Source organism: Vombatus ursinus, unplaced genomic scaffold, assembly GCF_900497805.2.
Source record: "Vombatus ursinus unplaced genomic scaffold, bare-nosed wombat genome assembly UNPS02014830.1, whole genome shotgun sequence".
Taxonomy (NCBI): Eukaryota; Metazoa; Chordata; class Mammalia; order Diprotodontia; family Vombatidae; genus Vombatus; species Vombatus ursinus.
Genome location: NW_020954608.1, coordinates 36,050,227 through 36,073,241, shown reverse-complemented (window position 1 = coordinate 36,073,241; position 23,015 = coordinate 36,050,227). Strand labels below are relative to the sequence as shown.

Here is a 23,015-nt window from a genome sequence, read left to right as displayed (position 1 = left end):
TGACTTGCCCAGAGTCACACAACTAGTAAGTATCTGAGGCAACATTTGAACTCAGGTCTCCCTGACTCCAGGCCCAGTGCTCTATCCACTGTGCCATCTAGCAGCCCTTCACAATTGCCAGATCTGGATATTGTTGAACTAATGATTATTCATTTGTTTATTAGTCAATGTATCCTAAATTGGTATATTTATTAGTAACTTAAGAATTCTCCTACAATCTCTCCTACAATTCTGATAGTTCCCATTAAATACCTCTCTCTATAATACAAAGTTCTTAACATTTTTTGTGTGTGTGTCATGGACCCTCTGGGAGTCTGGTGAAGCCTCTGGACCCCTTCTCAAAACATTTGTTGCCTACATTCACAATTCATAAATTTCAGTTAGAAGTTAGTGAAAATAAAGATGTGACTTTCGTCCTATCCAAGTTCATAGAACCATCGAAATGTATATATAAACCCTCACCTATCTCTAGGCCTCCTGGGGGCCTGTGGATTCCAGATTAAGAGCCTCTACTTGGGAGCACAAGTAGATAATTATTTTGTAGGTACAGTATTGCTAATTCATGAAAGTGATTGATGATCAAGAAGACCAAGGCCAACATTTCCCAGAAAACTGGGCGTTACAATAGATTTGTAGGTACAGCAGACCCAATAATAAAGAGAAATTGGGGGCAGCTAGGTGGCGCAGTGGATAGAGCACCGGCCCTGAAGTCAGGAGGACCTGAGTTCAAATCCAGCCTCAGACCAAACTCTTGACACTTAACTAGCTGTGTGACTCTGGGCAAATCATTTAACCCCAATTGCCTAAAAAGAAAAAAAGAAAAAAAAAGAACAGAATAGAAGGGGCAGCTAGGTGGTGCAGTAGATAGAGCACTGGCCCTGGAGTCAGGAGGGCCTGAGTTAAATCCAACCTCAGACACATAAGACTCATTTAGCTGTGTGACTCTGGGCAAGTCACTTAATCCCAATTGCCTCACCAAAAAAAAAAGAGAGAGAGAGAGAGAGAGAGAGAAATTAAAGACTCTCCCTTCTCCTCCTGTCAGTTCTAAGTCTCCTTAATGTGCCCTTTTTATTGTTTCCAGTGGTGGTTCAGTCATTTTTCAGTTGTGCCTGACTCTTCGTGACCTCGTTTGGGGTTTTCTTTGCAAGGATATTGGAGTGGTTTGCCATTTTCCTCCCTAGCTCATTTTACAGATAAGGAATCTGAGGCAAACAGGGTAATACGATTTGCCCAGGGTCACATATCTAGTAAGTGTCTGAGGCCAGATTCGAACATGAAGATGTCTTCCTGACTCCAGGCCCAGCACTCTATCCACTTTGCCACCACTTCCTAAAAAATCAGAATTCTCCCCTGTTCTGGAGTCATACATAGAACCTTTCTCACAAAGAGTAATTATCTCTGGTCTCCCAACATCGTAAGAAACAAAATCCTGGGGACTTTATTTTTTTATCGTATCCTCTACCTCTCTATGTGATATATTGAAGGGTGAGGATTTGATTAAGATAAAATTAAGATTATCTAAAAATAAATGAGCACCAATGGCTTAGTTTAGTAACCTGTAGGAATTCTGTTCCTGTGTCTACTATGTTGATTTCTTCGTAAAAACAGAAAGACTCAGAAAAGCTATTTGTGAGATTTCTTCTTTTCATCCTCATCCCCATCGCCCAAAGTGAACTTTTGATATTATGTAGCTCCCCTCTCCAGCATCAAGACCCCCTGCTATGAGGGACAGGGGTGTGAAAGTTCCCTTTCACTCCCAGAAGGCAGGGACAGGTGTTCGATGCCAATCCGCCAAACTAAACAATGAGTCACACACATCCTGGTAGCTAGCATGGGTCTGGGCACTCTCTCTGAACCCAGGCTAAGTAACTCTCTGCTTCCAAAACATTCTGGCGTGCTTGTCTGGGATTTCCCAGGCTATGGAAACAGTGTTGTGGTTACTGGTCTTGCCTCATTCCTGAGTTTAGAGCTACAATGTAATCCCCCCCTTCCCCACCCGGTATCCATACACATACACTCACCCAGCCGAGTTATGTCAGCTAGACTTGAGACCTGAGAATTCAAAGACACCTGAGGATCAGACACGGAGAGTAACAGGAAGCAGTCAGTCCAACAAAAATACAGGCAGCATCTATGTACTCATGGAGGAGGTATTATAATAGAGCAGGGAAAATATGGGAGGATCTGGGTTCAAGGGCAGCTAGGCGGCTCAGTGGAGTCAGGCCTCAGACACCTTCTAGCTGGGTGACCTTGGGCCAGTCACTTAACCTCTGTTTGCCTAAATCCATCAGAGAAGGAAATGGCAAACCGCTCCACTATCTTTACCAAAAAAGCCCCACTGTGTGCTGTAGGTCCCCAGGGTCATGAAGAGTTGGACATGACTGAATGACAAACAGGAACACCTGGGTTTGAATTCCATCTCTGATGTTTACTACCTAGTTAACCTCCCTGGGCCTCAGTTTCTTCATCTAAAAAAATGAGTTGGATTAGATGGCCCTGAGGTCCCTCCAAGCTCCAGATATAGGGTCCTAAAGTTATCTAGGAGGCGTCACACCAGGGCTGAGAATTTTGTGGCAGTTGTTGTTAGACCTGTGATTTCACCAACCCCAGTGAAGAACTTCATCACCAAAGCAGACTGGCACCTTCCCTGCAGCCTCCAGGCTTAGAGAATTGCTGGGACCTTAAGAGGTTAAGTGATTTGCCCAGAGTCATGCAGGTAATTTTAGTCAGAAAGTGGGATTGGAACCCAGGTCTTCCTAAATGGGGGCCAGCTACCTACCCTCTACCTAAGTGCTATCAAACTCAAATTGAAACAGGGCCATTAAACCATACCTACAAGTCTGGAGGGCTACTTAGTGACTTAGAAAATCACATAGTAACATCATCTATTATCTGTTGTAATTTTCTTTATTTTATCAAATATTTCCCAATTACATTTTAATCTGGCTCAGGCGGCTCACAGGAGGGTGGTGGGTCCAGTGTTTGACACTTCTGCTGTATACCACTGTCCCAGAGACCGAAGATGTAAAGATAAAAAATTATGCTGTCTTGATGAAAGAGCCAGGATCCAGAACCAGACTTTGCATTGTGCCAAGAAAGGCCATCCTAATCTTCCTTCCTGGGATGGAAAATGTGAATGAAGTGAATTGGGTCTGAGACTGAGGGACCAACCCCCCCCCCCCCCAGCCAAAGGCCTTTCTCCCTGAATGATCTTGAACAGGCTTTTCGATTGCTCCTTTTCTGTTTCACACTCCCCTGAGAGCCTCCTTGTGATACTCCAAGCCCTTTAATCATCCTAGCACCTGTGGGCCTCTCACTCTGCCACTGGCTGGGGGGTCTCTGCCCCTGGGTGGTCCCTGGAGCAATGGCCTTCAGCCCTCTATGTTTACTCCCCACGGGACCTTGGTAGCAGGATTATCTCACCTCAAAACCAGAAGCTGAGTGAGATGCACTGGGGTCATGAGCAAAGCCTCCCTCTCTCCTCCCCTCATTGTAAAGCTTGAAAGGCCCTTTCTTCCCCTGGATCCCTCCTAGGCTAGACCTCTGCCTCCTTCTCTCTGTTCTCCCTGCTTTCCCTCGACCCCTCTTGAATCTCCTCTTTCTCCTTCCATCGTGTGCTAAATTTCTCTGTGTCTGGCAAGGATTAGAAGACTGTGGGGGAAAGTGCCTCAGAGTTTATCAGAGTTCATCAGGGCTGTCTAACAGCAGGCGCCGGCTACTCTCCCACATCTCTGCTACTTAAATTTCAACCCATTTTCTCTCCTTAACACCTCCCCCTACCCACCTACCTTCATACACCTCAGTCATAATGGGCTCCATTCTTTTAGCCAAGCTCAGCAGCTTGTGACCACGTGGGGACAGCAACAGCCCCTGCTTTAACCTGTAGGAATTTTTTTCTTTTTTACTAACCTAGTCAGCTGCAGTCCTGGCATGGCATGACCCAGAAAAGGAGAGGGCCCTGAGGGGAGTTAAACAGCCCCAGAGGTCAGGAACTTGCCTTGGCTTCGGGGCCACCCATGGATCTCTAGGTCCTCAAGTGCAACACTTTGACTAGATCCAAACTTCATAGAACAAATCCTCTTAATAAAAGGATTTGTTCTGTAAAACTTGGACTCAGTCAAAAGGCTGCACCCAAAGACCTAGAAGGCCATGCGTGGCCTGGAGACCAAAGGTTCCCCACCCCTGGAGGGGTTTAGTGTCTCAGGTCCCCTTTGTCACACAATGGATAAGGCATGGACATTGTATGCCTCAGGTTCCACCCCATTTCAGTAAAGAAAAAGGAACAGTTCTTGGCTTTCTCTCTGATTTCACAGGGAAGTATTGAGATCTGGCTGTTTAGTGTTTGTGGAAAATCACTGGGGAGAAAAGTGATTGCTCAGTTGAAAACTAGGAGACTGAGTCTACTCTCTCTTCCTCAAGCACCACCTTATTTATACAGGAAGCTTTTCATGATCTCCCAACTGCTAGTGAATCTCCCTCTAAAATGATCTTGTACTATTTATTATTAGTTATTCTCTTTATGGTGCTTCAGTAGATAGAGTACTTAAGGAATAGTATTTATCTCCTATGTCAGCACTGGGCCTGGAGTCAGAAAGACTCATCTTCCCGAGCTCAAATCTGGCCTCAGACACTTACTGGCTGTGTGACCCTGGCCAAGTCAATTATCACTACGTTAATGCCAGTTTGTTTGTTTGTTTGTTTGTTTTTTATTAAGGAGCCTTTCTGAGAAGGGAGTACAGCTGGCCCAAACATTGTGGCTTTGGGTATGTTTTTCAACCTGTTAACCAGCATTACTTACTTAGCTGGGAAATTTCCTTTAGCTAAATTAAGCAACTAGCTTTGAGTCTATTCTGAGATTGGCTCTTGGGACAAAATGGAATAGGTCTGGCATTTAGCCATTTTATATCTTGTCATCCCCTTCCACGCACATACACACATGAACCTAAGGTACCATATGTTTATTGTAGTTAAGCCATTTTAGTCCTGTCCAACTCTTTGTGACCCCATTTGGGGTTTTCTTGGTAAAGATATTAGAGTCATTTGTCATTTTCTTCTCCATCTCATTTTACAGATGGGGAAACTGAGGCAAGCAGGACTAAGTGACTTGCCCAGGGTCATACAGCTAGTAAGTGTCTGAGGCCAGATTTGAACTCAAGAAGATGAGTCTTCCTGATTCCAAGCCCAGTGCTCTATCCACTTCACTGCCTAGCTACCTTATATACAATACTAGAACACAATAACAAAGTAATTAGGGTTCCCACATTAGGTATCTTTGAGGATTAGAGTAGTTAATTTATATCATGAGTTGGGGGGAAAATTCTATCATGAATGAGTTGGGGGGGAAATTTTGAAACTCAGAATCTTATAAAAGTGAATGTTGAAAATTATCTTTACATGTAATTGGAAAAAATAAAAAACTATTAAGTTGGTAGGAGGAAAGAATGAGTTAGGGGAAGGATTTCCTGGAAGAAAGGGAAATGAACTAGATGAGGATGGGAAGGTAGGATGTTATGGAAAAGAGCAGCCTCTGGAGTTGGAGGATTCCAGGCTCAAATCCTCCCTCTGACACTTTCTGCCTCTGTGACATCAAACAAGTCACAACCTCTCTAAGTCTCAGGAAATGGACTGCTGACCATTAAGGTCCTATCTAGCTCAGATCTTTCATATTTATTTCCCTCATTCTCCAAACTGTATGGTCAAGTTTGACTGCAACAGTGGTCAAGGCCCTAGTTCATAAGTGGAGACTTAGCTCTCAGTGATCTTTCTTAAAGTGCATATCCGACTGTGCCACCACTCTCTAGTCAATAAACTCCACTGCTTCCTATTACCTCGAGGATTTAATATAAAATCTCCTGGTTTTTAAAGTTCTTCATAACCCGGGCCCTTTCCTATCTTCCTTTGCTTTATGCTTTACAATCCAGCAACACTGACCTCCCTGCTGTTTGTCCCACAAGACACTCATCCCCCAACTCCATGCATTTTTACAGCTTTCCTTCATGGCTGGAATTCTCTTCCTCTTTGCTCCTGCCTCCTGGCTTTCTTCAAGCTTCAGCTAAAATCCCATCTTCTGCAAGAAGCCTTTCCACTGATCCACCTTAATGCTGGAGTCTTCCCTCTGTGAGTTTGTCTAACCTCAGTGGTACATACCTTGTTTACATATAGTTGTCGGTTTGTCGTCTCCCCAATTCGACTATGAGCTCCTTGAGAGTGGGTCCTGGTTTTGCCTTTCTTTGTATCCCCAACACTTGCACATATGAGGCACTTAATCAATGCTTAACTGACTTACCCCTGTCTTACAGCCTCATCAGTCAAGCAGAAAGCATTTATTAAATGTCTACTGAATGCTAGATACTGTGCTAGGTGTTAGGGATACACAGACAAAAATGAAAGGGTCTTTGTCCTGAAGAAGCTTACATTCTATCTAGGGAGACAACATGTACACATATAAGCATATACATTATATATTAAAAATTAAACACAAAATCATTTCATGAGGCCAAGAACTAGAAACTGGGAGGATCAAAAGAGGTCTCCAAGGGAGGAGGCTTTTGAGTTGACTTTTGATCTTAAAAAATCAAGATTCCAAGAGGCAGAAGTGAGGAGGGAGAGCATTCCACGCAGAGGAGGTGGCCTAAAGTCTCAACCTCTCTGGAAAAAGACAGAAACTTGAGGTTGCTAGCATCCACCTCTCACATTGCACTTTCCACCCCAAAGATCTGTATTTAGGCGTCTTATTTGTTGTGTGTTCTTCCCAGCCCTCCAGGGGCTGATTAGACTGCATGGCATCATCAAGCGAGCAAGCAAACATTTGTCAGGTGTCTATTATGGGCTAGGTACAGTGCAAGGCACTGGGGATGTAATATCAAAAAATGAAGCAACCCCTGCTAGCAAGGAGTCTACATTCTAATTGAGGAATTGCAAGGACATTTACAAATATATACAGAATAAATGTAAAGAGAATAAAAATGCAGGGTAGTTGGGGAGGGAGGGTGCTAATGGTCTGGTAGATCAGGAAAGGTTTCACATAGAAGATGTGCTTGAGCTGAGCATTAAAGGAAATGAAGATTCTGAGACAGAGGTGAAGAGGTGATGCATTCCAGGTAAGGACAATAGCCAGTGCAAAGGCATGGAGAGGAGAAAAGGCATGTCATGTGGAGGGCCAGTTTGGCTGGACAGAAAATTGGGGGCAAGACTTTATTGACAGCCAATCAAAAAAAGTTTATATTTTATTTTAGAGGCAAAAGGAAGCCGTGGGAATTGATCGAGTTGGAACTCACATGGCCAGATCTGCACTTAAGGAAAATTATTTTGGCAGTGTTGTGTAGGATGTACTGGAGCAGGGAGAGACCTGAGGCAGGAAGACTAAGAGACCTTTGCAATAATCTAGACCACTTGGTTTGAGTGCCTCAGACATAGCCATTAGCCATGAAGGCCTGGAATGGATGGAAGTCAGGTGCCTGAGGGTCTCCTTTGGGGACAATCTTATATAGATCACTATCAAGAAAGAAAGGGGCAGCTAGGTGGTGCAGTGGACAGAGCATTGGGCTTGGAATAAATAACGCTCATTCTCATGTGTTCAAATCTGGCCTCAGACACTCGCTGTGTGACCCTGGGCAAGTCACTTACCCTGTTTGTCTCAGTTCCTCATTTGTAAAGTGAGCTAGAGAAGGAAATGGCAAACCACTCCAGTATCTTTGCCAAGAAAACCCCATAAGGAGGCATGAAGAGTCAGACATGACTGAAAACCACTGAACAACAAAAATCAAGAAAGGAAGAGTTGTTCTTCAGATTTAATGAAATCTTTATTCTCCCAAATGTCTTTATTGGCAATTACCTAAGTGCATCTTTATGAGCAGGAACCTGAAGAAATCCACCTGTATATTTTTCCTGAATATTTGTTCGCATTTGGTCATTTATAGTGAAAAGTGAAAATCATTTGCCTCATTGATTCCATTTCTCCATATGTGAACTCCAGATTTGAGGCCAGCCTGCATCTGGCTTAAAACATTTTTCCTGGACAGTAGGATCTAATGAGACTGGTATTTGGTTCATGGCTTGGTGGGAGGAAACATGATAACAACAAAGGAAAGAAGGTTGGGTCCTCCCATTACCTGGTTGGCCTAACATCAGTTCCTATTATTAGTTATATGGGATGGGTTCCATCAATGAGATAGACTGAGAGCCCCTACATTCCAGGAGGGCTTGGCTGGTTAATTTAGGGGCAGAGAGGAAACAAGCAGACAAAAACACCACTGGATCTACCATTCCTTGACTGTGCCAAAAGAGGAGAAGCAAATGATGGTTTTTGGGATGACTCAGTTGAAGCTGGATCATGATTCTAACTTAACCTTGTAGCCCCAAGAAATTAAAGCTCTGAGAGATGAAAGACATTTGTGGTCATTGCAATGAGGAAGATAAAGATCCAGAGTTTTCATTTGGGACCGACTTGAATCTGGCAGAAGACAACAGGTCTCCAGATTAATAAAGGTTCAGATTCCCAGAGAATGGAGATGAACTTAGGGTTGCTAGACAGTCAGCCTGCCTTGATATTCCATTGAGCTCTACCTTTACCCCAGGGATCACAGACTTCTAGGTTTATAGAAATACCCTAATGGTTTGAATGCCACCTAGAGGGAAAGCAAACTTGGGTTTGCTATAGAGCACCTGTGTTATACGTATAAAATAAATCAATGTAATTTCCTTACTGTCCAATCTACACTATCTGATAATTGATTCTCTCAGTAAGAGAGAGCTCGGTTTGCTCCAGGTCCATGCATTCATTCTTCTTCTCTACAAGATGGTTTGGGCCAGTTTCTCTTGCCACTTTAATCTGCCTCTGGCTACTGCCACCTCTTAGCCCAGGAATTCCCTTTCTTTCTCTCTAAGACTGGGTCTTGGAATTCTTGACATTCCTCTAGAGCTTTGAGCTTCAGACACTCCCACTACAGGGCCCTGTGAACCCTTCTCCATGGCTATCATCTCTGACAATTTCCACCACAGACTCTCTCCAGCTGGGCCCAGGAGCCCAGAAATTCTTGTGACTCCACCCCTGCCCTCAGCTGCAGCTATTTCTCAGGAAAAGAAGCTCTGCTACTGCCTCTCCAGAGCTGTCGATTTTTGAGGGGTGAGCATGGGGACAGTCAGTTTCTGGACTGTCTTCTCATGCACAGTCTTCAACCTCCCAAGGATGAAGTTCTGAGCCCTCTGGTCTTATTCTCTCTAAGTCTCTTCAAATGTCCGTGACAAGACTGGATGCTCACCTTTATAGGACTACAACAAGGAGGTATCTCTGAACTAAAAAACCTGAGATAAGCCCATACAATGAGCTAATCATTCATTCCCAACAAGGTTGGAATGGGTCCACAAGAACCCAGACCCAGGAGATTCCTCAGTCTTCTAATCAGGTATGAATAGGCATGTCCAAACCTTCCTTATGGAGATAACAATTAAAACCCAAGCAATGGCCTCATCTACTTCACTTTGTCAAGTTACCCAGTCTTGATTCGGCTGTATCCACTACAGTCATATTGAGGATAATAACAATGGACCCTATTTCCTATAATATTTGGGGCTGAAAGAAGCTTGATCCTCGGAGGAAAAGCTCTGAATTACATTTCCCAGAAGGCTTTTCATGAACCCACGCATGCAGCACAGTATCTATCACATAGAAAGGACTTAATAAATGCTTTTTCATTCATTCATTCATTCATTCATCTGTTCATTCATTCATCACCAAATGAAAGCTATAGGCAATTGAGGAACTTCCACAACTTGGAAAGATTGTAAAGTGGACTTCAGGGAGTGATGCGACACGAGTTAGAGAAATACCATGCATAGGAGAGAGGGCAATGAATGGCATCCTGAACCTCTAAATCCCATCTGGACCAAGATGATGATAACCACAGAGCTGAGCTGAGGATGAGAGCTGTCAGGCAAACTTTCTTCAGCCTGCTCTGAAGAAAAGTCCCCAAGAGGCAGACCAGTGGATACTAAGGGTTTACTTCTCAGCATATAAATGTGAAATGACTATGCCCTTCTGAGACAAGGAATCAGATGGAATGAACTGGAATTAGATTCCAGCTCTTCTGGAGATACAGGAGATTTGAAACCCTTTGTGTATAGGTTCAGAGAATTTTTTTTCTGCTTGGTCATTTTTTTTGTATTTCTATTGCTTCATATATTAATTAAATGCCATTTCCTAATGGAGTTATGTCTTCTATACATGCTTCGCAATAGAATGATGCACTAAGTGGGGACTTGGGCTACAGTTTAAATAGTTATCACCCCAAAACAGCATGATGAACCTAGTTATAGCTAAGAGAAGCATTCCCCTTGAATATACCTTTGGATGGAGAGGATACTTGAGAAACAATCTTTTGAGAACACAGAGGAAGGATGAAAAGAGAAATATATCAAATGATCTGGAGAATTGTAAAGAAGGTACAAATAAGGACAAGAACATCAACATGCATATGGGGGAGTCTGGTTAACCCTTGCAGATAGGAGGCAAATGGAGCACAGTTCATTGCTACATTCGATTTCAAGGTGATAATTAAGGGTGTACAAATAAAGTTGGGTCATGAAAAGATTTTAAGGCTTCAAAGATAGATAATGTTTAGGTCCACCTTGTTTTCTAAAGCATTCGTCCCTGTGTCCATTTACTTATCCTGAACCCCCATATTTTCTCCTAACATTCTGAACTATTTTTTCCATGTGGCCTCAGATCCCAAGAGTCTTCTTCCAGCCAAACTCCTCTGTCTGAAGTTGTGCCCAGGACTAACTTTCCTCCTGAGAAAAAACTGAAGTAGGTCAAGTGTCACCAAAACCTAGAGGTTAAGTGAAGGACAAAAACTCAATGCTCTCTCAGCCAGATGTGAGTCCGGCTAATTCATAAATCATATCAATGGCAGCATTGTCCAGGGCATTCCCAAATAAAAGGAGTGACATTTAGAAGTTACTCAATGTGATATTTGATCTTTTTCTTCAATTATGGGCATTGAATGAGGAGAAGGGGATGGAACTAGAAATTGCTAGAGCCTTCATGCTTGTAACTTCCTCTCTTTGACACCCCCCCATTCCCAACCCTCCCTATTCTCGAAACTGTTTATTTCCTGCCCAGATGTTTTTCCATATCTCACAATGTAACAATGACAGGCTTCAGAATCCTACTGCCTGGGAGATGCTTAATAGAATGTTGTTTCTAAGGAGGGAGAAGGAAGACTTTAGCGTAGGATCCAGATGCTACACTCTGTTCTATGCCTTCACTGTTGTCTGCTGGTTAGCCACAGAAGGATGCACATCAACTTTTCTATGATGCGGGCAGAAGGCTGAATTTGAGCAAGTGCATCGTGGATCCAGAGATTCTGAGGCAAAACAAAGTCACACACTGCAAATAGGGCCATGGCTGCCAACTGGAGGTCCAGATGCCCATCACACAAGGACATCACCCCAGATCAAGAATTGGATCTTTTCTGCCTCCTTCCAACATCAATAAAGCTTCTGAAGATACATTTTTGTACCTGGCGGATAACAGTTAGCTGATTTATGAGAATGAGTGAGTTGGCCATTGCATGGGCCCTCTCAGGATAGCATGTCCATTTCTTTCTAAGGCCAGGATATGAAGCAAATCTATTGTTCCATGACCAGTGTTTATAGCTCTATTTGTACACTCACAGGGCCATAAATTTTTTTTTTGGGTAGGCAATGGGGTTAAGTGACTTGCCCAGGGTCACACAGCTAGTAAGTGTCTGAGGCTGGATTTGAACTCAGGTCCTCCTGACTTCAGGGTCAGTGCTCTATCCACTGCACTGCCTAGCTGCCCCTCACAGGACCATAAATTTAAAGGGGGAAGGCACCTTCGAAGCCACTTACCCCAACCCTCTCATTTTTCAGAAGAGGAACTGTAGCCCTAGGGAGGTTAAGGCAAAATGTGGTCTGCATTAGAGGTGGGATTTGAACCCAGGTTCTCTGACTCCAGAGACAGTGCTCTTTCCATCACAGTACTTCTCTCAAAATGCTTAGCCTAGTTCTAGCACTAGCCCCTGAACTCTCTCCTACACAGACATCATGTTATTTTGAGACATTACTGTACTCCCTGGAGTGCCTCCAGCAAGAAAGCTGTGTCAGTTGTTACCTGAGTGCCAAGGGGAGCTCTTCAACCCTCTACTCTTGGCAGTCAGACTGGGTTCTCTCTTGAGGACTTTAAATAATAATTCATCTCTTTGACTCATGTCCCCACCCAAAATCTTTCTCTGGGAAAAAGTATTACAATCTGGCTTGTGCCGAATCTGCCCCCAGGGGGATTAGATGCCATTCCTGTGGAAAACAAATAGACAAACAAGGTTTCCAGGGCTTTTGAACATAAGGTATTTATTTAAAATAGCAATGAACATAGCAAAGTCACTTTAAAGCATTTACAGGACATAGAAAGGGCTAACATTCTAATTCCCCTTCACGAATGCTGTAGGATTTCATCAGCCTTGAGTTCTGCTAGACAACATTTCTTATGCCCCGTCCACCCAGAATCATTTCATCTCAGTTTCTGAAAACTCATATTGCCTTAGGGGGAGTCTCTGGGAAGAGCCTGAATGGACTGTGATCACTTTTGTTGTTGTTCAGTTGTTTCATCACATCCGACTCTCTGTGAGCCCGTTTGGGGTTTCTTTGACAAAAATTCTGCAGTGGTTTTTGCCATTTACTTATCCAGTTCATTTTACAGATGAGGAACTGAGGCAAGCAGGGCGAAATGACTTGCCCAGGGTCACACAGCTAGTAAGTGTCTGAGGCCAGATTTGAACTCAGGAAGATGAGTCTCCCTGATTCCAATTCCGGTGCTCTATTCACTGCACCATCTCATTGCCCCACAGTGATCACTGGTCCTATAGCAAATATAACTTCTTCAGTCCCTCATACTGATCACCCTTCCTGTTCATTATTATTACCACCTCCATACTGCTACCTGCCCAGCAGTCATCTGATGCTGCTACTGCTGCCAACATTCTCAGTGGGTGATCCTGTGGTACCACTTTTAGCAAGACGTCTTTACCCCCAAGCTGGTGAGGCAACATGGAAAGCTCCTCTCTCTCCTGTCATATTTTTTTCTCTCTTTCTTCCTTTTCCCTCCCAGCCACCTTTTCTCTCCCAGAAACTTGCTTGGTACTTCCTGCCACATGCCTTTGGCCAAGAGCATTCTGGGAAATCAAAGTTTTTTTTGTTTCTTTGTTTGTTTTTTCCTACCAGCAGACCCTGTATTCACCTCTTGCCTTCTTCCCCCAACCTTCACAGATTTATGGGAAAACAAAAACAAAAATAAAATTTGAAAAGTGCCTATGCTTGTCTATCATCCAACTCTTTTTTGAGATGGACTCCAATGTAGTTTATAAACACTTGTGTGTGTTTTATTTTTTGGTTTGCATCCCAAATAGGAGTAGTTTAGAAACACATCCCACTCTTCCTTACTGACAATACAAATAAAAGATAATTTTTCTAGTGCACAGAGGCTGTGTTGCATATTGGATAGACAGCTGGCCTTGAACAGCTGCGCTTTTGATGCATGTTGGCTGTGTGACCTTGAAGCCCAAGCTGTTTGGGTTAAGCCAATTCCTTAAGACTATAAGTTGCAGAGAAGATGGCAACCTGTCTTAGTGGAGGACATTTACTCTCCTGAGAGTTTTTTATATCTATGAAATGGTAGATTTAGCCCCTACTCCTATCCTTGTACCTACCCCCACTTTATTCCCAGGCTAAAAACCATACTCTGAAGTGAAGCAAGTACAATTAACCAAAAACTACTATTAGATTGCTATGATAATGTAATGTCAAGAAGACCAAAGGAGAGAAAAGTTTCAAGAATGAGAGGATGGTCAATAATATGGACAAGAAGAATGAGATTTGAGGAAAAAACAATGGATTCGGGAAGTAGACGTTTATTGGTCGGCTATAAGAGTTCCATTTCAGCAGTACAGTGAGAACAGAAACTCTTCCAGTGTCTGCCATTAATTCAAGTGTAGTGGGTTGATCCAGTACTCAGAGAGTAACCTGAGTAATGTGATGGGCTGATAGGGTGGGAAGGCTTGGAGTCTTCAATAATGTATTCCTATGGTGGGTGTGGACATGTCCATTGACAACTTTGTGGAGCAGACAAGCAACATTTACTGATGTTTCTCAAGTAACACCTGAGTAAGGATGAGGACACTTCTGGAAGTGTCATCAACTAGGAATTAATTGGACTTAGATTACTCTGGTTTGGGACCACCTATTTTTCTAGGCCTCCAAAAAGAGAGAGAGAGAGAGAGAGAGAGAGAGAGAGAGAGAGAGAGAGAGAATAGAATTCTGTTCATCAAAAACACTTTAAAAATAGAGAGGTTGGGTGGATACAGATATGAAATAGTATATGTACTTTCAGATGAAGTCATCAGCTTTAATTCTTTAACTTTGTTACAAGAGAGCTCTTACAGGGTAGGGACAATCTGGACACATTTGTAATGTAAAAACAAAACATGCCCACTTTAAAAATAAGTATAACAGTAAAAACAAGAAGAAAAAAAGACGGTAATTTCAGGAGCAGCACAATTATGTGGAAAAACTGTGCCAGAATAGAGAAGACTTGTGCATGTCATTTGAATGTCCCTTGTGGATACATAAAATAACTATTGATTCCTATAGTACTGTATATAAAACAATGCTATGGAGAGTAATTTTAATCTAGGTACTATATGTTGATTGCCAATTTCAGAAACTTTAATTTGCCTGCCTACTTTTCTATTTGTGCTTTCTTCATTGATTACCATCCCCCCCTTAAGAAAACATCTGCCTTGGAGATAATCCCTCTACAAACAGGTAAGAAAGAATCTTTAGCCCATTATCTGACTGTTCAGGTATTAGAGTTCAGATACTGTACTGTACATACCCCAAGTTAGCTGGCTTTGTTTTAGTTCTTGATATCAGTCAGTCCTATGCTTAATCACTTTTTAATTCTGTTTTAATTCTTTTTAGATGATGTTGAGGTCTGAATTTGATGTGGTTCAATCTCCTTCCTTGTCTCTTAAAACCCTTGCCCTCCTTCAAGGCTCAGCTCAGGGGCCCCCTCCTTCAGGAAGTTTCTCTTGATCCCCTTAATTTTCCTCTGCTCTTCTCTCTCCTCTCCTATTTTTTTCTCTTATATGTTTTGCTCCCCATTAGCTCCTTGAAGGAGGGGACTATATTTTTCATTTTTTGTTTTTGTGTCCCCAGTGCCTGATCCAGTCCTTTGAGCATAACAGATACTTAATATTTGTTGAGTCAGTTTGAAAATGAGACCCAGAAAGGCCATTCAATACCAGTAATGAGAGAAGCAGTTCTGCAGGCAAAAAAAGTGGTAAAAACCATCTTTGAGACAAACAAGGAAAATTCCAGCTGAAACTGAGAGGCAGTTTGGCTTAGAGAACAGGGCAATGAACTTGGAGTCAGTAAGACTTGGGTTCAAATCTTGCCTAGGATACTTACCAGCTATGTGATCCCGGGCAAGTCACATAAATGCTCCGTGCCTCAGTTTCCCTATCTGTAAAATGAAGGAAGTTGGATTCCACAGCCTCTACGGTCCCTTCCAACTCTAATTCTGTGATCCTAAGACACTCGTGAGATCCAGGGAAGCAAGTGGAATATTTATTGGAGGGATTTGGATGATCAATGGTTGTAAGTGAGAACGAGACTATGACAGAAGCTATGGTAAGGAAGGCAATATATTGCCACGAGACAGCAGAGCTAGGAGCTGCTCATTTGTACTTGGTGACATTTTGAGAGGCCATTTTATTATTTCAATTTGACTTTGTTCATGACACCAATTCAGGCTGCCTGTTGACTTTCCTGTATTTCAAACCCTTCTACTAATGGATGGCAAAGTTTGACATCAAGCCTGCATTTTTTTTTTTGCTGGAATGGTGGAGTTCTTCTACATTCTTGCTTCCCTTAAAAAACTAAGTATTAGTCCCCTAAAAAATACCAAGCTATCCAAAGACATGATTTTTAGTGTCGGCATCAACCTCTTTTGAAAAAATAAAATATCCCTCTTGTAAATCTTAACAATTATACTATAATTGACTTTCTTAAAATTTCCTTTTATTATTTTTTATTTGCTTTTTATGGATTGTAATAAACATTTGAAGTAAAACTATCATGTGTCTGTTCAGCTGTGTCTCTGCTTGCTGCAGGGGTTCCACCTTCTTTTAATCACAGCACTGTGGAATTGACCATACCCACCCTGAGTGACTTAAAAATCCCCTTAGAAAGCCTTTGAGAAAGAAGAAGCTTACATTATTCATGACTCAGCTTAGCCAGAAGGTACATTTTATTTGAAAAATGTGAAGGAAATTGGGCTAGCAGTCACCTAATTTACCCATCAGGATACAGTATTCAATTCAGACTAACAAGTATTGCTGGAAGCAGCTAAGGAAAGCCAATTCCAACTCCACTTTAATCCACACGTATCACCACCTCTGCAAAGGTAGAACCAGAAAGGACATGAGAGGCTGTTAAATCCAAACCCCTCATTTTACAGATGAGGAAACTAAGGCTCAAGTCGGTTAAGTGACTTGCCCCAGGTCACATATGTAGTGAGCATCCAAAGCAGGATTTGAACTCTGGTTCTCTGACTAGAGGACGATTGCTCTTTCCATTGTCTCACTAGCACCTGTAAGACTGAAGTCATTTTTACAAGTCACATTTGCATTACGAAAGCTAATGTCTTGAGCTAATTTCTCTCTGAGATTCAGGTAGTGGATCCCTGAAAGATCACACAGCTGGAAATGGTTTAAGTTTCATCTCTGGCAAGCACAAGGCACTTGATCTTTCTGGGCACTTCTCGCCTCTCCCTTCAACCCCAAGCCTTTTACCACACCCAACTTTTCCTTGAACCACACTTACTGCTCTTAGCATCATCACTGTCAACATTTGCCAGTTGCTGAGTTGGCCCTAAGCTATAGACTGAAGCTGCCTTGAGCTAAGGGGGAAAAAATGGCATTCTCAAAGTCATTTAGCATATGTTTATTTTATAGGTTAAAAAGATAGCACACAAGTGTAAGGAGTCGCCTTTTGCTCTAATGAGTATTCCAGCACCTCACTGAACTGTCCATATTCTTCTCCTTGGAACATTCATCCCATGAAAGAGAAAAGACAAATATGTTTCAAACTTTTACATGAGCCACTTACCCTTGTCCATTAACTTAAGATTCCAAAATCCACCCCAACCCCCAAAGGAAAAAAAATAATAAATTGAATTCTATGCAACAGAATTATTCTGGAAGAAGAGATGAAGTAATGTGCCTTCTCTTCTTTATTGAGGTGGGGAACTATGGATATGGAACACTGAGTATACTGCCACAGTCCACTGTTGTGCTGGTTAGTGTTACTGAACTGATTTTTTTCTTCATTTATTTATTTGTTTGTTTGTTTGCTGGCTTGTTGTGAGAGATGTCTTACTGGAGAGGGGAGGAAGACATATTTAGGGATTGGGGTAATATAAAAGCAAAAGATAGCAATGGAAAAAAAGCTTTAAAAAAGCTTTGAAATTCCTGTTCATTAATACCTTCATGCACTGAGTGCATGCACAAGTCCCTTCTCCAGAACTGCCTAATAAGAAAAGCACAAATCAAAAGAAATCCTTTGCCAGGGAACAGCCCCATTGTAGAATACCAGAATGTGCCTCCTGGAGACCAGAGAGATGGTGGTCAAGTTCACCGAATTCACACAGCAGCCTCATCCTGCCTCCTTCCTAACTTACCATAAGCACCAAGGACTGAACATGAACTTTTGGTGACTTCAGAATATTCCCAGTGGCAGAGAGAGCTCTTACAAATTTCACTTCTGGTAATAGGTGTGTGGTCTAGTCAACTCATTTGGTTTGGGTACATGTCTTCCTCTAAAAGAATGTCACTCCTCCTTGATAGCAAAGATGATTTCATTAAGGTCTTTGTATGCCCAGCGCCTAACACAGCGTTCTCTGGTAAGTAGGTGCTTAATAAATGCTTATAATTGTTTAAAGTGTGGTATGAGCAAGGCTAAGGTCATTGGTCAAATCCTATTGGCTAGTTTAACTTTCTAGTTATAGTGTGTCCAGACCTCTAGCCAGCTTTTCCCACAGATATGTCACTGTGCATGGGAGAAATCGAATAAAAGAGGGCAAAGAGGTTATTGCAGATCTTTAACCCCTATTACAACAATAGCCCTTTAGAGCTGGAAAAGAACTTAGAAATCTTCTGGCCCATCCCTTGATTTTACAGATGGTCAAACTGAGGCACAAAAAGGTTAGGTACTTGCCCAAGGTTATATAGTGGGGAACCTCTTTAGAATTCCAACCCAGATGGTGTAACTCTAAATTTAGTTCTTAAAAGCACCAAGTGGGCCAGGGAAATCATCTTTGTACACATCCCTTTTTAGACCCTTGAAAAGAGGTAGTAAGATTAGAAAATTAGAATGCACTTCTGATCAAAGTCAATTGGATATCCCATTCATTCCCAAAGCTCCAGAAGGAAGATCCACCAATGAGTCCTGCACCTCTGTCTTAAGTTTAGGTATGCCACAGGTACAAAGATGTAAGGAAGGCAAATCGAGGACCTCTGGGGAGCAGTCACTTAAAACAAGTCTTAAGGAGATATCAATTGCAAAATCCCAGCAGATGGTTGCTTTTTGGACCAAGGAAAGATTGTCATGAAGCAGAATGAAGGATAGGAGGAATGGGGGTAGTGTTGTTCTAAGCCCCTCAAAAGAGGAGAAGGAGGAATAAGGAGGGCTGAGTTTTAATGTCGTTTCTGTTCCATCATCACTAAAATCTTAAGGCTTTGGCTGCCCCTTCTTCCTCTTCCTCTGATAATGGATCCCTGAACTCCCTCAACCAAAGTCTTCAGTTAAATTCCTATTCTATTTGTAAAGTCTGAGATAAGGTCTGGATCTGTGGTTTATAGTTGTAAGGGAACTCCAGGATGAGGGAATTCCCTCTACCATTTGTAGGTCAGCCGCTTTTACGAAATTTATAGTCTGAGAGCTGCCTAAAGCACTGAGAAGTTAAGTGATTTGCCAAAGGTCACACAGTCTTTATGTGCCAGAGAGGGGCCTTGAGCATAGTATTTCCTGGCTTAAAAGTAAGTTTTCTCTACTACTGCTACCACTGGGAGATCTAGCAAGGGCATAGACAAATGAACTTAAATATGAAAAGCCACCTTGAGGGAAAATGGCCATAAAATGATTGCCTGTTTCTGCCTTTAAAGAATCCCACCATCAGGAAATCCTTCTTTTAATCTAAAGTCCTCAGTCTGGATTTTGTTGAATACTTAAAATGGGCAGGGTTCAACTCGGCTATATCTGCCCATCTTGGGCACTAACATGCAAAGTAAGAGAAAAGGACCATCAAAAGCCTGTCCAGTTACATCTTGGTTCTGGATCATGCTACTCCCTTCTCTGTGTGAGTGCCAAAATGTATAACAATCTCCTTGCAGTCTAGACTAGTTGTCTCTGCACCTATTGTCTCAGACCAAGCACCTATTTTGAGAGAGTACTGAGGGAGAAAGGAGATAGGAGGGGGAGGGGGAGGCAGAGACAGAGATAGGCAGAGAGACAAAGACAGAAAGTAGAGACAGAGAGAGAGACAGAGAGAAAGAGAGGAGGAGGAGAGGGAGAGGGGGGAGGGAGAGAGGGGAGAGGGAGAGAGCAAATGGATAGTGGGATAAGCGATATAACTGACTACTCAGGAGATCAATTCCTGGCCATCTGTTGTTGAAGACAGAGGTGGATGATTTAAGAGAAATTAGAGAAATTAGACAATAAAGTGACCTAAGCTACTTCCCCTGAAGTTGTCTGGATCTGACTGTACCACATTGGTGACATTTGGCTATTTGTGATGTTTCTCAAGGGAAGGCAAAAGTGGCAAACAATTTTATTAGTTCTGATTTCTCCCCAAATGCTAGGGCTGTTTTCACATTTCATGCGAGGGCTGGTTTGGCAGTCCTCCTAACATAAGGAACCTCTCCTGAGGTTAACGCTTGGCCTTCTAATACAGCCCTCGTCAAAAGAAAATACTTCTTTGGCTGAAAATTTCTGGCACCCCTCTTCTGTTTGGCTCCATACACCCTGCATCTGTCTACTTCCCAGACAACCTTCCTCTGATGTAGGCTTGTTTCACTTAAAAGACAGTATGATGAACAGCAGAACAAAGGCGGAGAGATATTTGGAAAAGAGTACTGATAAAGCTTCCTTTCTGCTATCAGGTTCGTTCTCTTTAGTAATGCAATTTGGCTTCAGATGGGATGTTTAAAAATTAAATGGACAACATTTGTGGGGGGGTATTTTCACTCCCAGCCCCCTACAACTGTACCCTTCCCTCTTCCATTTGTGACACAGGTTTGGCCCAGGTCTGAAAAAAAATCAAACTTCTTCACTCCCACCATGATTTCTGACTCCTTGGCCTATGTAACTCTGAGGAGCTGGCATTCTTTTCAGGTTTGGTAAGTGCGTACTCCTCTTCCTGGGAATGTGCAAGTTAATCCCTTACAGCTAGCTCGCCTGCCAGGGTCATTCTGCTCTGGATCCAAGCCAGCCTCTTCCCCAGCCACACCCCAATTCCACTTGGGACAACTCAGTTCATCATCTCCTGAAGAACCTTTCATTGCAAAGAAAAAAAAAATCATCCAGAATCTGTTAGAGTAAACCAGAGATTTCCTAGGGCTTTGTAAGTGACTTAACACGCAGCTGGCAAGATTCTCAGCATTCCAAGCAGACTAGTTCAAATACACATGATATTTGTTATTTTCCCTCCTTTATGGACTTAGCATAACTAAATAAATAGGAAAATATCAATAAACAAAGTCCAGTTATTTACAAATCCAGCTAATAAGATTTTAGGTACAGAGGGACTGATCTCATGTCAATTCCTACAATGATCAAACAAAAAAAAAAGCTAATTTTTAAAAAGGTGAACTAACACCACAGAGGAGACATTCCTAAGGAATAATAGAGTTGTTGGCCATTATCAAACCCATGTGCTATAACCACCGACAGGCTAGAGGTGCCCTCCCATGCAAGGAGCTAGCCATGCATCCCGAGGACTTAAAAGTTTTACAAAGGAGAGCTCGCCAAGCATCAGCGTGAGGCAAAAGGCAAAGTTGCTGACCCAGGCAGGCCATTTCCACATCAAAGGCAAAGTCTTCATCAGCCTGCATCACAAAGGAGTTGGTTAATGTGTGGAAGGTGCTGAGATATATGGAAGAAGAGTGGTGCCAGGTTAGAACAATGTCAAGGTTTCACTTGCTTCTCCCACTTAGTTCTGTCACCTCTTTCTCCCCTGTGGGTAAGGAAGGGAAAGGCAAAAAGGGGAAAGAAGGAAGGAAATAACTTCTTCACCCAAGCTTCCCCTTCCTACCCTTTGGCCAGCTTGACATTTGTAGAGTAGCTGAGTTACTCAGGGATGTAGTATGAAGAGCTGCATACATTAGGATAGCTTCAAAAGTCATTTCCCTACCATGTGTTCTAATATCCAGGGCTGGCATGTCCTATAGTCATTGGGATGCTCTTACTCCAAAAGTGGTCTCTGTGTCAAAAGGATGGGAGGCTAAGTAGTCCTTGTACTCTCCATCAATGAGCTTGGCTGAATTTTTGGCAAACCAGCAGTCTATCTGTTCTTGTCCACTGTAGATCTTCCTCTGTTTCCAGACCACTGGGACCCGATGCTCTTTCACTTTTAGAATGGTCTCAGAGCTTAAGTCTGCCTGGGAGACTGAAGACTCAGTATGGTTCTGGTTGGAGCCTGAGCCAACTGGCTCTTTTGTTAGTTTAGGCTCCTGGTTCAGGAACTGACCTACAGAGGGAAAAAAGAACCGAACATGGGTCAAACCCAGTCAGCACAGATGTAATAATATTTGACTCCAGTTTGGGTTAATCGAACATTTATTACAGTTAGTAAAGGAGAATGCTCTGACATCAGTGGGAAACTTTAAGATGACCACAGTCTAAGATTTGGAGAGGCCAGAGTGGCTAGTGGATGGGTTGCCTGGAGCTAGGAAACCAGGATTCAAATCCTATCTCAAATCCTTACTAGCTATGCCACCCTGAACAAATCACTTAACATCTCTATGCCTCAGTTTCCTCATCTGTAAAATGAAGAGGTGCAACTCACGTCTTCTAAGGTCCTTTCAAGATCTAAATCTATGATCATTTTCTTTGACTTCTCCCAGAAATCTCTCCTTTTCCCTCCATGTTTGGAGGCTGTTTTGTAATAGGCTGTTGCCTATTACCTTAACATTGGAAATTTTCCAGACCAGCTCCATGGAGATCCACTAACCCTGCCACAGTCCCCTAAGCAAAGACAGAATGAGGCAGGGGTGACAGGGAAGGAGGATTAGGTCTTTTTGGTAACCTAGTCCCAAGGTCCCCTTGATAGGCCTAGGCCTATCAATGTGTGTGCAAGAGATTGTGAAGGTGAGAAACAGGAGGCAGTTCATTCACTTTGATATTCATAATCAGAATTTTTCCAGGTAAGTGGGGTTCTAGACCCCAATCTACAGCAGAATTCATTCTTGATAAATAAGACCAGGGGTGGAGAACCTGTGGCCTGGAGGCCACATGTGGCCCTCTAGGTCCTTAAGTGCCTTTTGACTGATTCAAAGAAGGCATAAGGCATAAGAAGGTACAAAGAGTCAAGGTTCCTACAGAAAATGACTTCTGTTTCAGTTACTGGGTAGCAGTAACAGTGAAAATAACCAAAGATTTAGGTTACTTCTCATCCCTCTTTTTGACCAAACTTCTAGTCAACAAATGACTAGTGTACCACATCCTTCAGTCACATTTTATTCTCAATTTCATCTAACAATACAGCTTGCTATTAAATACCTAGGTGCCTGATTGATTGGTATTTTTACTGATTCAATTGACTGATTCAAAGGGCCACCCTTGAGGACCTAGAAGGCCATATATGGCCTCCAGGCCACAAGTTCCCCAACCCTGGACAAGACCTTGCTAAAATGCCCAGGTTCAAATACCAGAAAATCCAGCCT

At 42.6% G+C, this 23,015-nt stretch overlaps 1 protein-coding gene across 3 annotated transcripts in view; it reads right to left on the bottom strand.

Annotated features, from left to right (window-relative positions):
- Positions 1-16,580: 16,580 nt before the first annotated feature.
- Positions 16,581-23,015, bottom strand: part of ITIH5 (inter-alpha-trypsin inhibitor heavy chain family member 5) — a 91,497-nt gene continuing 85,062 nt past the window's right edge. For 2 of the 3 annotated variants that reach the window (XM_027838617.1, XM_027838619.1), the window contains exon 14: positions 19,606-21,820. In XM_027838617.1, the coding sequence (XP_027694418.1) occupies positions 21,522-21,820 (299 nt within the window). In that variant the 3' untranslated portion in view covers positions 19,606-21,521. Of the gene's footprint in view, positions 17,118-19,605; positions 21,821-23,015 lie in introns of those variants that run through there. The other variant, XM_027838618.1, reaches the window with a different exon arrangement.